This window comes from Charadrius vociferus, unplaced genomic scaffold (genome assembly GCF_000708025.1).
Source record: "Charadrius vociferus isolate BGI_N301 unplaced genomic scaffold, ASM70802v2 scaffold600, whole genome shotgun sequence".
Lineage (NCBI taxonomy): Eukaryota > Metazoa > Chordata > Aves > Charadriiformes > Charadriidae > Charadrius > Charadrius vociferus.
Window position 1 is genome coordinate 2,097,290 of NW_009646404.1, and position 19,262 is coordinate 2,116,551.

At 38.6% G+C, this 19,262-nt stretch overlaps 2 protein-coding genes across 2 annotated transcripts; one reads left to right on the plus strand and one right to left on the minus strand.

Annotated features, from left to right (window-relative positions):
- Positions 1–4,202: 4,202 nt before the first annotated feature.
- UBE2I (ubiquitin-conjugating enzyme E2I) lies at positions 4,203–13,455 on the plus strand. The gene is made up of 6 exons (XM_009894823.1): positions 4,203–4,277; positions 4,512–4,595; positions 7,887–7,959; positions 9,572–9,681; positions 9,835–9,914; positions 12,795–13,455. The coding sequence occupies exons 1-6, from the start codon at positions 4,212–4,214 to the stop codon at positions 12,856–12,858; spliced, it is 477 nt and encodes a 158-aa protein (XP_009893125.1). The 5' UTR covers positions 4,203–4,211; the 3' UTR covers positions 12,859–13,455.
- Positions 13,456–15,628: 2,173 nt separating this feature from the next.
- TSR3 (TSR3, 20S rRNA accumulation, homolog (S. cerevisiae)) lies at positions 15,629–19,221 on the minus strand. Its single transcript, XM_009895310.1, has 5 exons — positions 19,217–19,221; positions 18,262–18,455; positions 17,308–17,481; positions 15,816–15,879; positions 15,629–15,737 (listed from the first exon to the last, which is right to left on the minus strand). The coding sequence occupies exons 1-5, from the start codon at positions 19,219–19,221 to the stop codon at positions 15,629–15,631; spliced, it is 546 nt and encodes a 181-aa protein (XP_009893612.1).
- Positions 19,222–19,262: the final 41 nt, after the last annotated feature.

The following is a 19,262-nucleotide window of genomic DNA, read 5'->3' on the forward strand; positions in this document are numbered from 1 at the left end:
GCTCTGCCGCGGCTGCCCGGGGCCGGGTTCCTTCGCCGGTCGGGCACCGAGACCTACCGCCGCGCGGGTCCTTTTGTTATTCTCCTTGCGACTCTGGTAGCCGCTCGGCTAGTACCGCCTCTTCTACCTTTTTCAGGCCGCAGGCAGGAGGAGACTTTCAGTTCCAGTCCAGAGTTAGCGTGCTCTGATTAAACCTCAGCCCTTGGCTTTCTCCACCTCCTGAAAAGTAAAGTTGGTATAGTTTTGGGGCAAACTACTCCAACTGATAATTTCTTCCTGTGTCAGTATTTAACCTGCGAAGTAAAAATGTGAGGTGTAGCAATCTTAACGATTTTTTTTTTTTTTTTTTTTTTTTTTTTTTTTTTTTTTTTTTTTTTAGTGGAGAATGCATATGACTAGTGTCCTTCTATGCCTTTTTTATCTGGTTATCTACTGAGATGAAAAAGTTTTCTTTCTTACTGAAGAGAGAGAGTGATATCGATAAAAATGACTGCTTTAATGAGAACTGTCACTTAGTAATCAAGTCACTTTCTATATACACTATGAGGTGACATGATAGAACATTATACTTAAATGATTTTTGGCCAAAGCTCATGCTGCTTGGAATTAATAAGAGCTATTGAAAGCTCTTGAGGCGTCAAGAGCATGTTGTTGATGTCTTTAGAGACTTGTCATGGGTCAGAATTGTGGATGCGATTGCTGTTCCTATGCAATGGGAGCACTTATTTGTAAGACTTCTTATTGTGTTTGGATGTGGGTTCCTCCCTCTCCTCCCCCCCCCATCAGAGGGTATAGATGGGTAAGATGATCTGTAATGGAACACAAAGTTTGAGCCTGTGATGAGTAGGTTGGTTTTATGCATTTTTCCAAAATAGGTAGTAGTAATAGCAGCAGAAGCAGGCTACTTAGTAAATTTGGAAGTTTATGCGAATTTTCTAATGAGTTGATAGCAGTACAAGGGACATTGCTCCCTCTTAATACTGGGGTGTGTTTGGGGGGCATTAAAACAAAATGTGAAGACTGGTCTCCAGCTTGTGTGGCCTCTGCAAGGTAGGGTTGATACAAACTTTTGCACTCAAGAAAGTGTGTTCTTTTCAGTGATGTTGCCTGTAAATATGTTGGGATTTTACTGCTACTGAATAGAATCAAATATCTCAGGTGAATAAAACAAATTAGGTGTGATATTAAAAAAAAAAAAGAGAACCCTAAGAACTGTGGTGTTTGGGGTTGGTTTGTGTGGATTTGGTGGTGGTTGGGGGGTGTTTTGTTTTTTAATTTTGGCTGTATGAGGTTAGTGGAGAGGTCTTGCATTTGGGAGGTATTTCAAAAGATTACAAGAGCTAAACTTAACACACAGATATTTGGGCAAACTACTATTCCAAAGGGGAGAGAGGAAAAAAACAAACAAACCATACACATAAATTACTGGATAGGATAAAACAGCAGTGAGAATATAATATCTTCGGATTTAATACCCACTTAGTATCTCACACCTTCCTGCTACTCCATAATTTCTGAGACCAAAATATACATCAATCTCTGTTTGTCCTATCTTAAGCTCCAGCAGAACTACAGTTATAATCTTTTACTGAAGAGCTGCTAGAGAATATATATTGGCAAATTGTTAATACATTTTTTTTGCTTTTGAGGGGGTGCTTACCTAACAGGATCTTAATTTTTGAAGTAGGCATTCAGTTGTCTTTGTCTCTAATCTCTACTTGGTAGTAGTTTGTGATGAGGTTTTAGATGCTTGTCTGCCCTTGTCAGGGTAACTGAAGCCTGTGGAGACCATATACGTGAAGCCTGTGGTCTCTCATATGCAGTGAAATTTTGGATGTAGTCTATCAGTGTTTAACTAAGTCAAATGCCTCAAGACTTGGAAAGGTATTTATAGAACATAAGAAAATCTTTCATTTACTAGGGCACGGTATAGTGCATAACCAGTTGCAAAAGCAAGCAGGATGCAGAACCTGAAAACTTGGGCTTTTTTCTGTTGAAAAGTTACTTGATTGGCAATGTTCTGTAGGACATACGTTGTTTTTATGCCCTCTGAGAAGTTGGCATTTCCCTTGAGGTGCGTGTTATTTATTGGCTGTTAGCCACAAGAGATATAATTCAGGTATTTGAAAGCATCCTGTAATACGTTTCTTGGCAGAAAAGGTAGCTGAATTACTAAACTATCTAAGAATGTTTTAATGGTTTATAAGCACAAATAATTTTCTCAAATTATTATGGGCAGCTTAGTGTTATTACAGTGGACCACCATGTACTAACAGCACAACTGAAATCCTGCCATATATCACAGTTCATTTACATCTGTTGCCAGCGCATGGGCTCACAAAATATTTAAAATTACTTGCTGTATAATTTGGTGAAGTGGGAGGGTTTTTTTTTATTCTGAGGGTATCTTTTCAGTGGCTCCACATCTCCTCCATGTGAACAGACTAAAAATTGAAGTGGTATGTACAGTTTGTGTTGACTAAGTCCTGCAAATCTTCTGATGTAACTAAGATACAGGTGCATGTGTTGCGAATACGAGGGGAATGTTGGACTGAATATGGGACTTCTTGTGTGTGTGTTTACTGAGTGTTAATTGTCCCTTTTAAAAAACTTTATTTGGTGTGAATTTAATTGCTAGTTTGAAGTTGAAATTATTGATTGTGGCCATCCATGCAAAACTGACTTTGGAAAAAAGCTAGAAGGAGGGACTTGAAATAGCAGCTGTCCTAGGAACTGCATAAAAATCTGGTGCTTTTAAAAACTTGTAGTTAAGGTGTCTGCACTGTAAGCCACTTTTGATCTGTAAATACTTAAATTGGAAGCGTGCTGTCTTCTAATCTTTAAAGGGCATAGCAGATGAACATGAGATGAACATATCTTAGGTGGAGTAGGTCAGTGCCTGGTAAATCTTTTCAGCATGAGCATCAGGCTAAAGGGCATAGCAGGAACACACAAGATCTTTAAAACAAGGATCTCTGTGAGCTACAATTCGTATGGTTATAGTTGTATACTCTTACAAGTAATTACATATTAATGGCATGTGAATCTTGCATAATTCTTAACCAGTGCTTAAATGTTTAATAGAGTGCTAACACTCCTTTCATTAATTCTGTGAGCTTGTTTAGTGGAAGAATTCTACTCTCCTGGCTGTCATAAAGGCTTGTTAGCTATGTGTGGAGTTGAGAACAAGTTGGCCTGACTTCATCAACTGTCAAGTATCAGCTCTTATTTAAAACGGGTAGAAGCGCAGTAGGGAGGAGGATTAAAAACCTTCATTGGAGTTTTTTGACCATGTGGCTAACACAACCCTGAGTTTAGGTACAGTTTGACAATGAAAAATAAACTTTGCTTTGACTACTGTTCTGGGTGAATGGAGAATCCTCTCTTGAATTTGAAAGCACCATGCTGTTGCAACCATCGTGTCTAGAGCTGTTCTTGCATCATATGCAGTAGTGACCTGTGCTCTACATGTTTCTTCTGCAGTCTCAGTCACCATGCTTGGCTGTTACTCAGGCAGTGAAGGTGCAGAAAGATTGTTCAGCTTATGCTGGAATTGAAAACCTGCCTTGTGGAATGAGTGGGCCACTGGCTCTTCCTTAGCTCAGTTCTGTATTGCTGTCTGTCCTGCTGCTGTCTAGAAGTTGTATAGTGGCATCACTGCAAAACTGAGGTGATTAAGTTCTGTGGCTGTATCGCTTTGTGTAGAATACTGGCTTTCAACAGGAATTTACAGTCTAAAAATAACATTTCTTATTTGCCGGTTTGCCAGAAACGGGAATAGTATGGGTGTTTGCCTACAGAAGAAAGCCATATCTTTTGTGGCGTAGTAAGGAGACAGATATGTGTTTATCAGTTGCACAAGTAGGAAGTCTGAGCCCTCTTCCCATTAGTAATAGTGTTTCTGTTGTCAAGCTGCTGTCGAAGTAGTTTCTAAGATGTGGTTCAAACATAAAACACAAGGTGGGGATAGTATTTTGTAGGTCAAGTCCAGTAACTAAGAGGTTGTTGATGTTGGGAAATGATGTTATTCCTGATGTTAACTTCTGCAGGGTGTGCAAAAATGTGTGTCTTGGCTATAGTAGTGAAAATCGGAGGCCAAAATATTTCCTGAGTGAGCAGTGCTTATATACAGATAATATAATGTGTTGTTTACACTATAAGTAAAAGTTTATACTAAAAGCAATTATTTTTGTTTTAGAGGGACTCCGAATATGTCTGGCATAGCTCTTAGCAGACTTGCACAGGAGAGAAAAGCCTGGAGAAAAGATCATCCATTTGTAAGTATGAGCACTGTCAAATTTCTGACTCTGCAGTTATTTTGGTCTTCTGATGATGACTTTTTTCTTTACCCTGATGTGATTTGTTTATTAAATTAATTTTTCAAATAAAAAAGCTACTTAAAACTATGTAGTGCAAAAATAAGTAACTCTCTGTAAAGATAAAATATGTCATGAAGTATTCTAAATACAGCTTCTGAAATCCTCACACTTTGGCTTTTTGCCTTAATTCAGGGATTTGTAGCAGTACCTACAAAAAATCCAGATGGCACAATGAATCTAATGAACTGGGAGTGTGCTATTCCAGGAAAGAAAGGGGTAAGACTTTCTGTTGTCCTAATACCTCACTTACGGTGAAAAGTAACCTAGGCCTGCTCATGCATTACGCTGACAACTGAGAGTGTATTTTACATGTAGTTTAATAGAAATGTGTGGATGCTGCTGCTACTTTATAATCCAGGTGGAGTGGGCCAAGAACAATATTGGACAAAATACACCATGAGCCTGTTCAACTGTTGGCAATGACCACCTTAAGAATAAAAGTTTTCAGAGAAGCGTGTAAGAATCCTGCGCTGAGCAAACTTGAAGTTGTCTTCTGCTTCATGCCTGGGTGACTTCTGTTCTTACTATATGCTTATGTGACTTCTGTTCTTACTAAATGCTGGTTTAAGCCCTACAGCTTGAAAATGAATACTACCAAAATATTGCCTCTGCTGGTTAAGTGCTGGTACCTCTTTTGTCCATAAAATAGTGAGAGCCTTCAGTCCCAGAGAAGTGCTGTAGCACTGTTTTTAACTTTTTTGATTTCATGGAAAATAATTCTGTGTTATCAACATGGAATCTCATTGCCGTCTGTTTTATGGGATTTTCTCTCTTTGTATTAAAAAAAACTGATTTCACTTGTGCTTCTGTGTCCCTTTTCTTAAAATAACAAGGAAAAGTCTGTAGAGACCAGAATTGTTTATTTTTATCAGGTTCATCTGGATCTAGGGGATAGGACAAATGCAAACTTTCAAGTGGAAATAATCATTAATGCATGAAACTTCTTTGCTTTTGTAGACTGCCGTTATAACATCTTACTCTGAACAGAATCTTGTTTCTATTTTTCAAGGTGTTACTTAGTATGTAGAGATTATTCTTGAATTCATTGGATACAGTTCCTTCTTCTGAGATAATACTATTAATTACTTGGTGGTTTTCATTCTTTTGGGTCTTCAGTGTTTTGCATGGGACGTGGGACTTGTTTTTTGCTTTGCCTGTTCTACTCTTACCAACTTGCTTAAGTCCCCTTAAGCAAGAAGTTCTGAGAAGACCAAGTGTGTAGGCAAAACCTAAAGATTCTGTACTACTACCTCGGTTTAATGCTGAACATGGCATTGCTGTTATGGTTATAACTCAGCTCAATACTTTGGTAAGTGCACCACTCAAGTTAGTTCTTAAAGAAGCACCTAAAAATAATGCAACAGTGTAAAGAAAAACTCATCCCCTTGTGCTTTGTAAAACAAGATTATCCTTCATAATGGCCAGTTACGTACCTTATCAAGATGACACCTTTTAATACATATGTAAAATCGTCGTGCCACTGCTTTGGAGTTTTGTAAACCAGAAAATGAAGCGGACAAGACCCTTAAAGCCAACTTCTTGCCTCCTAGAAAATGCATCACACCAGGACAAGATCAGTTATGCTCATGTAATTCTTGGTAGAGGTTTATTTAAAAAAATCGGGGTTTTCACTTGAGTAAAAATGCTGTCTCTTTAACATGAAGCATCATGCCTTGCTCATCTCTATCAGACCAACCAGTTGCTCTCCATTGCCTTTGTGTTTGGAGGCATGCTGTACTGCAGCTGCTTCCCCTGAGACACATTGGTTGAAACCACCAAAATGCTTTCCTGTCAGCCAGATCAAAAATTGATGTAAAGTGGTGTTAGTCCTGGGTTGGATATCTCCATTCATTTTTTTGACAGTAAATCACTTGTTAGCTATCTAGAATTTGACTGGAACATCTGCAACCTGTCCAGTAACACAATACAAACTTGATGATAGTGCTGTCATACTATTATCTTAGTAGGGCTTTTGAGTGTCTGCTATATTTCACCCGAAAGTTATGTTGCACTATCAGAAAGGCAGTAAAAACTTCTGTTGACCGTTCTGGTGTTCTACTTGAAGAAATTATTAAAAGCTATTTGTCTTCCCCTATAACGGAAAGCAAACAAAATAGGAAAAGTGTATTCTATCAAAAGGCTCCCGTCTTCTAAAAATGGACAAGTTTGTCTCCTGAGAAGGTATGGAGAATAGATATTTCTAGTTGTTGACAACTGACTACAGCTGTTCAGAACAAGTTCTTTAAATACACTATAGCAAATGTAATCAGCCTCATTTGCTTTTTAAAACATGGTTATCTCAGTATTCTATAGCATGTTCTTTTCCTATGCAAGCTTCAGACTTTGCACAACAAATACCAATGGTAGTGGAGTGGGTTTTTTCTTTTTTTGGGGGGTGGGTTTTTTGTTTTCTTTTTCCTTCTGCTAAAAATCACATAGCTCGGGTAGGAAAGAATTAGGGGGTTCCTCCTAAGGTGGTCTTCAAACATGCCTGTCTATCCCTGAGGATAACATTTGATCATTTATGCTGATAAGATGTGAGCCCATCTTTACTCCAGTTTGTTTTGAAGAATGAACCCAACACTTCCTTTCATTGCAGTGTTTCCATAGCGAGGGAAAGTTACAGAGAAGTGGTCTGAATTTTACATATATAATAAACTTTTCTGTATTTCTACATTTCTTACCAGAAATCAGTTTGTCAGAAGATGGGCTTTTTTCCTTATTTCCAAGTAAGATGACAAGGGAGTATGTATTTGAGACAGGCCTTTTGTCCTTTGCTAGGTGTTTTTCCTTGTTTATATGACCCTTTTGAGTAGTGCTGTCTTATTTGATCTGCTCTGTAGCATGGGAACTGCTCTTATCAGTGCTCATCCCGGTTTCTGACGGGGATAAAAAGCTGCTTAGAATTTCTCTTATGCAAAAAGATGGAATCTGGGAGCCTACTTGCTACCGAATGCAGGCAAGGTTAGTTTAGATTAGTGAACCTCGTGTTACCTGTAGCAGTACTACAGTGCTGTCCTATTTTTTTTGTTGTTGTTTGTGGTTTTCTTAGCCACATTCTTGTGAGGCGAAATAGAGGCCATTTACATCCACATGTTTAAGGGCTGTTTCCATATCCTACCTTCTCAGATTTATTTTAAGTGGGGATATAATGGCCCCTTCCTTACTGCATATGTATCATGTAAAACTTCAGAAGTACTCTGTTCTTCTATCTACTATTAAAATTTTACTTGTATATAGAATTATTTGTGCTGATCCTGACTCTGTTGATGACTTAGCAACACTTACTAGCTGTAATGGAGTGGAAAAGCAGGGTTTTCTTTCTTCAGCTCCTCATGTGTGTAGGATAACTTGTCCCAGTCTAGACGGCATGCTGCAGTATAGGACAGCTATTTCCTGCTGCCTGGCAAAAGGATGTCTTGTGCTTTGCCTGTATTCTTGATAAGTTTTTTCCACAAGTTTGACTTTTCCTTGCTGTAATCTAAGCTCTACCTTAACTTTATATAGACACCGTGGGAAGGAGGCTTATTTAAACTACGAATGCTTTTTAAGGATGACTACCCTTCTTCACCCCCAAAATGTAAGTAAAACAACTAAAACCCCACGGGTTTATTAGAGCAATGTTAAACTAGTCCATAAGGTTCTATGAGTAGTTATTTCTTACAGATTCCTTTTTTAAAGGAAAGTTGCTTTTTTTTTTTTTTCTCCACCCACCACTTCGCATTTAGAAAGTTGTGATTAAATTAGTTAAGTGCTCAATATATCAAAATTGGGAAGGGAGGGGGGTTGCTGTGTGGGTTTCCTCAAAGTTTGACAAAAGCACCACTCAAAGTGTTCGCTGCTTGATCAGTACTCTGGGAATTAATAAGCAGGCATGGTTAGACCAAATCGCTCTGCATGTTTTTACTGTTAAGTTGGTTTTCTAAGCCAAGAACTCAGAAGGCAAGAACTTTGAGGGGGAAAAAAAAATTAAAAAAAGGTTCCATGGGCTTGCTCGAAAATATGGATCCGTTCTTTTTCTGGTACTATGTACAACAGATATCTTCAGATACCTAGTTTCCTTATTAAGTTTTTGGATTTTGCTTATCCCATCTCAAACTTACCTACTTTAGAAATCTGAAAACATCTATTGCCTTGCCTAGCTTCTTGGTTCTTGAATTGGCTACCATCTCAAATCAATGGCAGTGATTACAAATGGCTGTTTTGATGGTGGTTCATTTCTCATTTCATTTTAGTGTTTCAGCTGTATCAGATTTCTCAGCTGCTCCTTTTGTTTGTTACCACCTAAATACATATGATACAAGGGGAAACATGTCTTTCAACTAGAAAATATTTAACATTAATATCTTGAGAAATACCAACTAGCACATCCTGCAAGTCTTAAATGAACTGTCATGACTTAAAATAAGATGTATATGTGACTAGTAAGACTTCTTACCAATGCAGCTTCTGAGTTCCTACTGAACTTCATTGAGCAGCTCGTAAGCAGGACTTACTTGTGATGTCAGATGGATTAGAGGACTGCACAAACACGTAGATATTTCATATATTGCTAAACAAGTGTTCATTACATTACTCAAGCTGGTGGCTGTTGCATTTAAGTCCTGTTAAGGTGAAAGAAATGCCAGAATATAGATCGAGTGGCAGAAGGAGAGCTGCATGAGGTTATTCCTTCAGTCACTCTTGCAACTTAAACTTGTTTCTTCTTCAGTGCATCTTGATTATACATAAAGAAAAAGTGAAACTGGAAGAAATGCTAGAAACTTAGTTGTCTTTGTATGGAACTTTCAGTATTTTAAAATGAGAAGAGATGAGTGAAGGGCAGTATCTTTCCTTTATATAGTAGTATGTGAGGCTGTAAAGACAGGCTAGTTTAAGAAGGTCTTGATCATAAAGCTACTACAAACTATTTTGTCAGGTTTCATTCCTAAACCACAAGATTACTGGTCACAATGGCAGTGTTACATTGTCTGGATTGGTACTACAGATGTGATGGAGTTCCTGCTTTAGGTGCAGGCTAAGCCAAGAAAACTGGTATTAATAGCTCGAGAAATCTGGAGGGTTTTTTAGGGGGTGTGGAGGAGTCCTTGGCCAGTTTTGTTTGGTTTTGTTGGTTTTTTTCCACTGATCCAAACTAACTTTCTGATCTTAATCTTAGCGCTGCATGCAAGTAATTCTCTCTTCTTCATCAGGTAAATTTGAACCACCGTTATTCCACCCAAACGTGTATCCTTCAGGCACAGTGTGTCTCTCCATCTTAGAGGAGGATAAGGACTGGAGGCCAGCAATCACAATTAAACAGGTCATCAATTGTACTTAAAAGTATTCTTAGCCCTTTGCTTTGCGTGCTTATCTGATGTGAATATAAGATGTTCTTTGTTTCTACAGTTGGTTTCTAAGGGAATGTCTCTTAGTAGTATCCATGCCTATGTTACTTCTATTCCTTCTTCCACAGATCTTGTTAGGAATACAAGAACTTCTAAATGAACCAAATATTCAAGACCCAGCTCAAGCAGAGGCTTACACAATTTACTGGTAAGTATCTTTGCATATCAGCTTGAAAGCTGTCATATTGCCTACAGCTGTCTGTTACTTATACTATAACAAGCAAATGTTTTTTAGGAATGATCAGGGGAATTTTCTTGCCTTCATGGCTGTATCCTGTGGAGATGCCTAGCTTGTGCTAAACTTGAATGAAACAGTAACTTCACGGTTAATAGGCTAGTGGAGCTTTTAGTAGCATCACAACAGCAATAAAGTGTGAAAACTCTTCAGTTAGACCATGATTCTTATCCTGGTTCTAGCCCAACATAGAATCCTTTTCCCTAAAAGCTAACTGAGTAGTTGCGATGAGGCATAAGGATTTCATGAGACCGGGGACAGAGGAGACTGAATTAGGTGACAAGTCCTATTCATCTGTATAAGAGTAACTTCTGTCCAGTGTTGGGTACTTATAAACACTTGGACCTGGAGGATAAAGAAGAGCTGCTGTGATTGCTGTAGGAAGTATGGGGCGTTTTGTGAAAAATAGAACTTCTAAAAAAGTAGGTTAAAAAGTACAGAAAGCTTGTAGCTTTAGCAGAATGAAGTTCCCCTAGGTCAGGAAATCTTAATTTCACAAAATTAATTGTGAGCTAAAAAGTACTCTTAAGGCTTAATCTTAAAAATTTCCCACCATTAAAAATGGATGCCTGATCTATAATCTTTTAGGGGAGTAAAACACTTTGAACAAATGCTTTTGGCACTGACAGCTATTGAAATAATGACCAAGGTGGAAATGTGAAATTACAGATCTGGACAGAAGAACAAGTCTCCAGGAGAGTGCCAGCTTTGAAAAATGGCATTTTATGAGACTGCACATGCAAGCTATGTCAAAAATGTCTGTTATAGGATCCTAGTGAAAAGGAAACTTAGGGATGAGTACTGTGTTTTGGATTTAATTAAAGGCTTCACTCAGTGTTGTCTTTTAAGTACCTACTGAAGAGTTGATGGGACTGACTGCATATGGAGGACAGTTCAGCAGCCGCAGTTGTAGGCAGCACCTTTGGGATCCAGGGATTATGAGGCAGGGCTCCCCCTCCTTTTTTTTTTTTTTTTTTTTTTTAAGCCACTCTGAGGGAAGATGGGGCAGGAATAATATACTTTTATACACATAAAAGTATTCTGTGTTTTATTTTTTTTATCACCTCCCACATGCATGTATTTGCAAAAAGTCTTTGCTAGTCTTGTTTCTGCTTTATTGTAAGTGCCCCTAGAAAAAAAAAATCTGTTGAGAATAAACTATTACATTTGGGTTTTATTCAAATATATATAGTCTCCCACTTATCCTCTCCTCTTCATGTCTTTTGGACGTGCGCAGTATTTCACATGGGTTACTGTATTTCTTTAGCCTGAGAGTGTGTGTCTCTTACTATTTAATGAGTAACTGGTAGAAGCAGCTCAACAGAGTAGGATTGTGTAGGCATCTGTTATTTGGCATAGTTGATAAATACTGGGGAAGATGCAATGTTGTTTAAATAGACATCTTTTAGTCAAGTTGTTAAACTTCAAGAATAAACTATGTATTCAGAATAAGAATACTTGTTCTCATTCTCAGGATTACTTTGGTACTGTTGCTCTGTAACTTTAGCGCTCTTGACGTGCTAACTGACTCCCTCTGCTGTAGGCATGCAGGGTCTACTATGGCAGGCATTCTTTTGTGGGGATTCTGAGGGTGTGAGACTTAACAGCTAGGTTGTGTTCTCATGTGACAATGCGATATAACTTCACAAAAAAATTTTAGAATAACATTTGTAAATGTGTTTATGAGAAGAAACTAGAGTATTTTCAGTCTGTTTGCTAATTGTTCATAGGATGTGACCAAACTTGGCTTCATTTCTTCTCCCCCCCCCAAAACTGTCAACTTCTGAGGATATAATTTGCTGCTTCTTTCTTTTTAACTGCAGCAAGCCTTCATAGCTGAAAGTTAAGTTTACTGCAAAGCTGTCTGCAAAATCTAGTCACTGTAAACTACCTTTGGCACAAGAGTAATGGTAACAAATTTTTGTTCAGCTCTTGACTGACGCTTCTGATAGCTAATACAAATATGGTGTTGAATGTAAATGGATGCTCTACTAAGCTACTACCATCCCTTGTTGGCCCAAGAATAGAAAACAACGAACTTGCCCTTTTATGTGTTGAGTCTGAGGCTTAATGACTCGTCATAGTTCCTTGAAGTAGTACTTGCTTGTTTAATCAGTCTGTAGCAAGTATGCTAGACTTTGTGAAATATAGCGTTTTTTCAAAATGGTGAGCTAACTTTTTTTTCAACCAAAGGTTAGGATAAACCTAACACTGTAAGGGTCTGCAGAGATAAAGGCTGAAACTACCATACCGTTACCATTTTCCTGTTTCTTAAAGAGCGCTTCCCCTCTCTTCCCAAAGCAGTAAAGATGATACTTGAAAATCATATGAAGTCCAACTGTTAGTGAACTGCTCTCATCAACTACTTTGTGCTGTTCTGATACTGGAATTTATTGTTAATGACCTCAGGTCTTAACATGGGGAGTACAAAACATGTTCAGATGAGTAAGAATGCTTGCATGTAAGGTACAGCTGGCCTTGAGAAAGAGCAGGCACAAGCCTGTTTATATAGACTGGTATGGTATACAGTTCGATAGTAAAATCATTTGAGAACAGGTGAAGTTTTGGAAGTAACTAGTTAAATGGTACCTTACATCCCTCCAAAGGAAATTATCAGCGCTCTGGTCCAGAAAAGCCTTTAATATATTGTAGTGTTCAGTGAATTCCCGTCTAATGGTTTTGCCTTCAGCAGTGACTTAGTTTCATATTGAAGAGAAATAGAAGAACAATAACTCTATAGTATGGCCTCTGATTTCTCAACCTGTAATTACCCTTTCTCTCTCTTCTATTCAGCCAAAACAGAGTGGAATATGAAAAGAGGGTTCGAGCACAAGCCAAGAAGTTTGCACCATCATAAGCATCTGTCATGCAGCATCTTAAAAAGGAAGGGATTGGTGTGGCAAGAACTTGTTTACAAAACTTTTGCAAAATCTAATGTTGCTATGTACAATTAATATCCACTTAGGGGAGGGGGTTGTATGTGTGCCATTTTCCATATTCGCCACTTGTATACAGTTCTAAATTTGCTGAATTGCCCCCAGTTTTTTCATACAGGGTCTCTTCCTTCAGTCTTTTGTATTTTTGATTGTTATGTAAAACTTGCTTTTATTTTAATATTGATGTCAGTATTTCAACTGCTGTAAAATTATAAACTTTTATACTTCTATAAATTCACTAGTATCTCTAGTTACTTTGCTATCTGATGCAGGCATGCTTTAAAATGTTAGAACTATATTTAGCCTCTAGCTGGCTGTATGAAAAAAAAAATCATGCCCTCCACCCCCTTCCCTCCCTGAATTTGTTTTTCTATCTTTCAGAAACTAGGTTGTTATTGCTTAAGAGCCTCTGAGATCCAAAGTCAGCCAGCATCCTTATTCTGCATCACTTCCTTTGTGTTTATATGGCGTTCTGTCTGTGTTGCTGTTTAGAGTAAATAAACTGTTTATATAAAGGGCTTTGTTTCATTTATCTTCATTAAAATGATTAAAAGACTGCCATTTAAATGGCTCTGAACACAATTCAGTGCAAGTCCTGTTTTTAAGGCCTGTGATGCTGCACTGACCTTTTCTTTAGATGTTGCCTTCACTTCTTTTCCCTGCCCCCACTCCCAACATGAATGCGGCCCTTCTTTGGGTGCTGAGTGGTACCTGCAGCTATTCAACTTTGATCGGTTCCTTCAACTGCTTACTAGCTACAGACCAGTTGCTTACTGTGCATAACAGGGATCAACATACTGGTGTGACCACGTTAACATAAAATAACACAAGCATTAGGCTGATATGAACAATAATAGAAGCTGCCCAAGGAATGCAAGGGGACCTACAGCTACTGGGGATTTTAAATGGTACTTGTTTATCAGAAATACTGCTGTGCCTTCTTCCGTATGTCAATGTATATAGCTCTTAGGAAAAGGACGTGCTCTATGCAATTACAGTTTCCTTCTGTAAAGGAAATCAGTTAAATTATGTAAGTTATTTTCATGTATGTCAAGCTGATATGCCCTCTATTAAACTTTCACTGATTTTTTTAATTGTATTTTTTCATCAAAATCATTCTGCAAAACGAATGAAGTGTGAAAACCTTTGTTCCATCTGAGCTGTAGCTTCAGTGCTTTGTTATTAAAAAATGGCTACTGCTAGAGACTTAAGTTATTCTAAGTGTGATACAGCTCTATTCTCAGATCTGTTCTCCTTGTCAGCATTTGATTATGATAGCTTTGTAACAGAAGAGCATTCCCCCAAATTAGAATAGCCAACACCCTCATACCATTCTCAGTCCTCTTAAAAATTGTTTGTGTAGGATTGCTTCCTTGTCACTGTCTAGAAATCCCTGTTAGAACAGCTGATTTGGGAAAGACTTCATACACTTGGGGTGGGAAAGTGAGTAACTGCAAAACTGAGTTAAAGATTCGCTGTCAAATTCATTTACTTAAGCTTTTTTTTCTTTTTAAAGGAAAATGGACTATTTGTACCACTAAAACTGCTGCTGTGACTCCCAGTTCTAGCTCCAGTAGGGCTAGCATTTGATCGCTCTAGTAGAAGAGGGTTAAGAGGTGAAAAATCTTACTGTGACTTGAAGAACTTGTATATCTGAAGGTAACACTATGAATTGTCCTCAGTATCTCCAATTCTACTGCAGAGCTGCTGAAGTTTAGGTTTAAGTTCCAGTTGGGTGCTGGAAACTCAAAAGAGCTTTCTATTTAAATGTACAGAAAACAGCTGCTAACAGCTGCACTTTCACTACATGAACTGGCGGGCATATGGAAAAGTGAACTAAGATACAAGTGCTGGTGAGAGTCTCTGACTCGAATCTTTAAGGGATTTAAGAGAGTGTGTATTTCTGAGTTGGCAGAGTGCCACTTCAAGCAATGCAAACGCAGACAGCAGCGCTGAGCCTGCTACCTGAAACGTCGCGGTACAGTCCTCAACAAAGTGCCAAAACGTTGTATGTTGCTTAGGACTGTCTATGAGAGTAAATTTAAAAAATAGCGTTTAAAGGTACTGAAAGGACATACTGAGATGTTAAAACAATTCTAGGAAGCATCTTTTCCTTTTAAGCTCAGGTAGTCGGTTTACCCTAAACTAGATGAAGTACTTGAAATACATACGGCAGGTTCAAGCCTGCAGAAAGGCAGAGGCTCCTTATGTGGCAGGTACTCTGAACAGGGCAAAACTTAGTCGTGTTTTCCAGTTGAAACATATAGCCCAGAAGTAAGAAGGGTTTACTTTAAGTACTATTAGGTAAAAATAATTCCTATAAACCATTTTTCCAGGCACATTGATTAGAATACCATTTTTCTTTAACTTGTAACTAAGCTTCAGGCTCTTTACATAATAATTCCATAAACATCTAAAAATTAAATAACCTAAAGCCTTTATGTGCATAAATAGACTTACAAACCCACATACAGCCTGAGCTTCACCTAAAGGAAGGCATTTGCTAAGCACCAAGTTACAGGTGAACAAGCCACACTGTTAACAAGAAAATTTCTTTATACAAGATGTTATTACAACTCTTTGGGATTGTCAGGGGAGTTATGTATTTGTGGTATGTGAGGTTGTTTGTTGGGGGTTTTGGGATTTCTTTTCATACTTTTCAAGTAGTTGATTTGTTGGCTGTTGTTGCAGCTACTTAACAGTACCATCATCATCTGGACTGCTCTCATCACTGCTTTCAGTGGCATCATCTGGAGGGCTCATGCTGTCCTCTTCAGAGTCTTCATTACTTTCTGCTAGTCTGGAAACATTTTTCAGAATTTTAAAACCAAAACAACTTATAAGAAGAAAAAAAAGTATTTAAATTAAATTTCATTACCCTGGGGAATTGATTGGTCTGTTGGGATTAGAAAATTCTTTTCCTGAGTCAACATCAAATGGATCTGGAAAAAGAAGGAAAAAAAGCATGCATTGATGAAGAAGCCATCTTTTAATGGTCTGCCTTTTTGTTTTAAGAGAAGAGTGCCAGGGAGGTGAAAGCATGGGAAGTTTGGTTCAGCTTTCTGATAAGTTTACCATAGTTCTTTGGTCAGAAACTAGGGGAGGTGAGAAACAACAGCCAAGTCCTGCCCCCCATTCTACTCTCTCACTCTTTTCCATGCCCTTATCCCCCCTGCCCCAAGGGGTTCAGTAGCTCTTTAGGGGTAGTCAGACTGTACACACAGGTTCCTGCGGCTTTTGGTAAGAAAATGTGGATGTTCTCGGAATGGCTGAGTTCTAAAAGGGCGTCTAGCGAGTTCATGTCTGCTGAGAAGTATAGCTGTCCAGGTTTAGCTCTTGCTGAGCAAGGGTACGGCTAGATTTACTTTGGCTTAGGCAGCTCGGGAGAACTGCTACCTCAGAAAAGTCAAACAAGGCACGACAGCTTTGGAACTACAGCCCATCCAGAAAAGACACAGGATCGTGGGTGGAAGTGTGCTTTATTTGGCATAGTAGTGTTGTCCCTTAAGAACTGTCTTCAGTTTCATGTAACAGTAGTTAGGCTTCCGCCAAACCACAGGATGACTTCATTCAGACGAGTGTGCCGTGGCAAAGAGATCAAAGTTCAGAGAAACTAAAGGCTGTCTACCCCCTCTTTACAGTGCGATCTCCTGGCCAAATTTTATGGGACTTAACCACTGTGAAAGGAAAACATTAATTAGGAGCATCTCTCTCTCTTCGTATGTTCTTGATCATTGGATTTGGCTTTTTTTTTTTTTTTTTCTGTCTTGAATGAGACCAAGCACTCACCTGTGAATATAGCCTGAAATACTGGGATACCAGTAAGTTTCAGGACAAATTTGGGAATAAACCACTGTACTTATTATAAGCTATTTTCATTATCTTTATAGGTCTGATTTTAAACATCTTAATTAGGGACTACACAAATATGTCCATTAAAGATCTTTCTTAGGTTTAGGCATAACTCACCTGCTGTCAGAGTGTATGCCTATATTTCTCTTCTAGTCCTCCTGAATGATTAATCTTTTTACTCACACTGCTCTTAACTTCGGTAGATAAAATGAGGAAGCCTCATATTTTCTTTTTACTCCATAGTTCTCCAGTATCCTTAATTTAATCAAGGTAGCCGCTCCACAGTTCAGCTGTGAATATGCTACTATACGCATTAAATTGCTTCAGTCATTTTCATCTTTTTGAGTTGAAAAAGACAGGCAAACTTGCTTAGAAGAAGAATACACAGTATAAAGACAGACCAACACATCTCAACACAGCTCTTCTACCTCACCAATATTTTCATGAGATTAAAGGAAAAGATTGTGAGGAAAGTAGGTTGGAGAAGGGGGGTGTGGTGTGTCTCTCTTTTTTCTTACCTATTTCTTCGTCTTTTGTTTCGTGGACACTAGCTAAAAAGTCCTTTTCAACTCTCAGCACTTCTTCCTGGCAGTGACAGGCTGCATATTTTTCCAAGAGACCTTTGTTCAAGTCAATAAACGCCTTACCCCATTTAAATTTCCTTAGAAGAATGGTGGCCAGGTCTGGGAATCCTAAAACAGAAAATAAATGATCAGTTTTCTTTTTCAGATTTCACCCAGTTTACACGTTTCTACGTTCAATACATACCCATGTGTCACTACAATAGTGAGATGTGTGCCAGCATTTTTAAGTGTTCAGGGATTCAGACTTTTTAAAAGATTAAAAATCTGTTCAAATTTCAGTGTAACTTGAAATATCGAACTGAATCCAAGAAAAGTTCAGTCTTTTAGTGAGCGTTATATAAAAATATTTTGTACAGGTAATGAACAATTTGAGCTCTAGCTGCCACAGTCCTTCAGTAAGAAAGCAGTTGTACATACAATATTTTCTGGAGATAAGATTTGTCCACAGTATAGTAGAGCACATCTCTTCAGTTGTCAACGAAGTTCTGTGATGAGTTTGCAAAACATCACAAGAGGGGGCGATTTCTTTTGTTCTTAACCAGAACCCACCCAATTAACAGGCAGCTCTTGCCTCTCTTTGAGACAGAGGTGCCCAGGGATTCACGCTCTGATTTCTCTGCCTTTTTTTAACAGTTTTTCTAACATTTTCTGACAACACCAGGATCATCAGTTTATGCGTCCTGTTTAGTAGCTGACGTGAACACCCCACAGATACCTCGATGCTGCCAGGTACAAGTACTTGGAAGAAAGCCAGACAATCTGGTTCCAAACTCAACAACGTGATGACCAGTGGGGCAGCATCACAGCCTATTTTATCACAGATCATCTCTTCTGATTTATTAGGGAGGTAAGAATTGTCGGTAACACATCAGACGCATTACAGCCTACCAACAATGCAAAAAGCTGCAGCAAAAGCTTCCACACAGGACAGCTTGCACGGGCGACCGTAGTTTATGGGGTTTGCAGCCACCAGGTACGGCAGCAGCCGTAGATGACCTCCTCTCATTCTCTGAAAGGGAGTTTCTTCCAGTTTGGCCCATGAGCAGTCTATGACTGCAATTCCACTCTGAGCAACGATGTGCCTGAAAAAAGAAACATCACGGTAGTTGAAAAATTGTTATTGTTGTATTGATAAAATAAGTTAAAGTGTCAGTTACAATTGCCACTTTATACTGGCAACAAATTTGCATACAACCCCCCTTTTGTCAATCAAAAAGCATATGTATTACAATGATCTAAAATACAGATGCAATGAGAAAGAATAATAACATGCTTTTCTGCCAAACATGCATGTACCAAAAAAGGTTTACCCATGCGTTTCAAACTGAAAGTGCAAAATTCTAGGTTTGAAAATGTGACAGAAGAGTGTGGTTAATAGTAACGTTCACATTCTTAAAAGTACATCCAAGTTCAGATTTAGGTTCTCCCCCAGCTTCTAAAGACTAATCTTTTTGCTGAGTAAAAACATCTTTATAAAAATTCTGCAGGCATATTTGAAGAAAATTCTCAGCATTTCTCAATGCTGAAAATTCTCAGCATTTCATTAATTTTCTAGTTAATGCACTGCATCTCCTGAAGAACCCAAATATGGAATCATAAAAGATACAGTAGCTATAGGCCTGTGATTCCGAACAACTTAACCTACAAACCACATACTTTCTCACTGGGATCTACAGATGCTTTCTTCACCCGATACCGGCTGGGTAAAAACGCTAACCTGATTTAAGGTGACGGCTCTATTTCTCACGTTCAGGCAGCAATGTAATGTAACAGGAAGGTCAAATTTATCCCGCAGCACGGTTTTGGCCATCAATGGGTGGTTAGAACGTTCTCCCCGACATACCCCATCCCCGCAAGGTTTGGGCTAAGCGCTCCCCCCGCCCGCCCCC

What these genes read in the sequence shown, in the direction of transcription:
- UBE2I (XM_009894823.1), top strand. Translation starts at nt 4,212, where the DNA reads ATGTCTGGCATAGCTCTTAGCAGACTTGCACAGGAGAGAAAAGCCTGG. An exon ending in CTATTCCAGGAAAGAAAGGG is followed by an intron (nt 4,596 to 7,886) that starts GTAAGACTTTCT and finishes AACTTTATATAG; the next exon opens with ACACCGTGGGAAGGAGGCTT. An exon ending in CCCTTCTTCACCCCCAAAAT is followed by an intron (nt 7,960 to 9,571) that starts GTAAGTAAAACA and finishes CTTCTTCATCAG; the next exon opens with GTAAATTTGAACCACCGTTA.
- TSR3 (XM_009895310.1), bottom strand. An exon ending in TGCAGCTTTTTGCATTGTTG is followed by an intron (nt 17,482 to 18,261) that starts GTAGGCTGTAAT and finishes TTTCTGTTTTAG; the next exon opens with GATTCCCAGACCTGGCCACC. An exon ending in AACAAAAGACGAAGAAATAG is followed by an intron (nt 15,880 to 17,307) that starts GTAAGAAAAAAG and finishes TTCTTTTTCCAG; the next exon opens with ATCCATTTGATGTTGACTCA.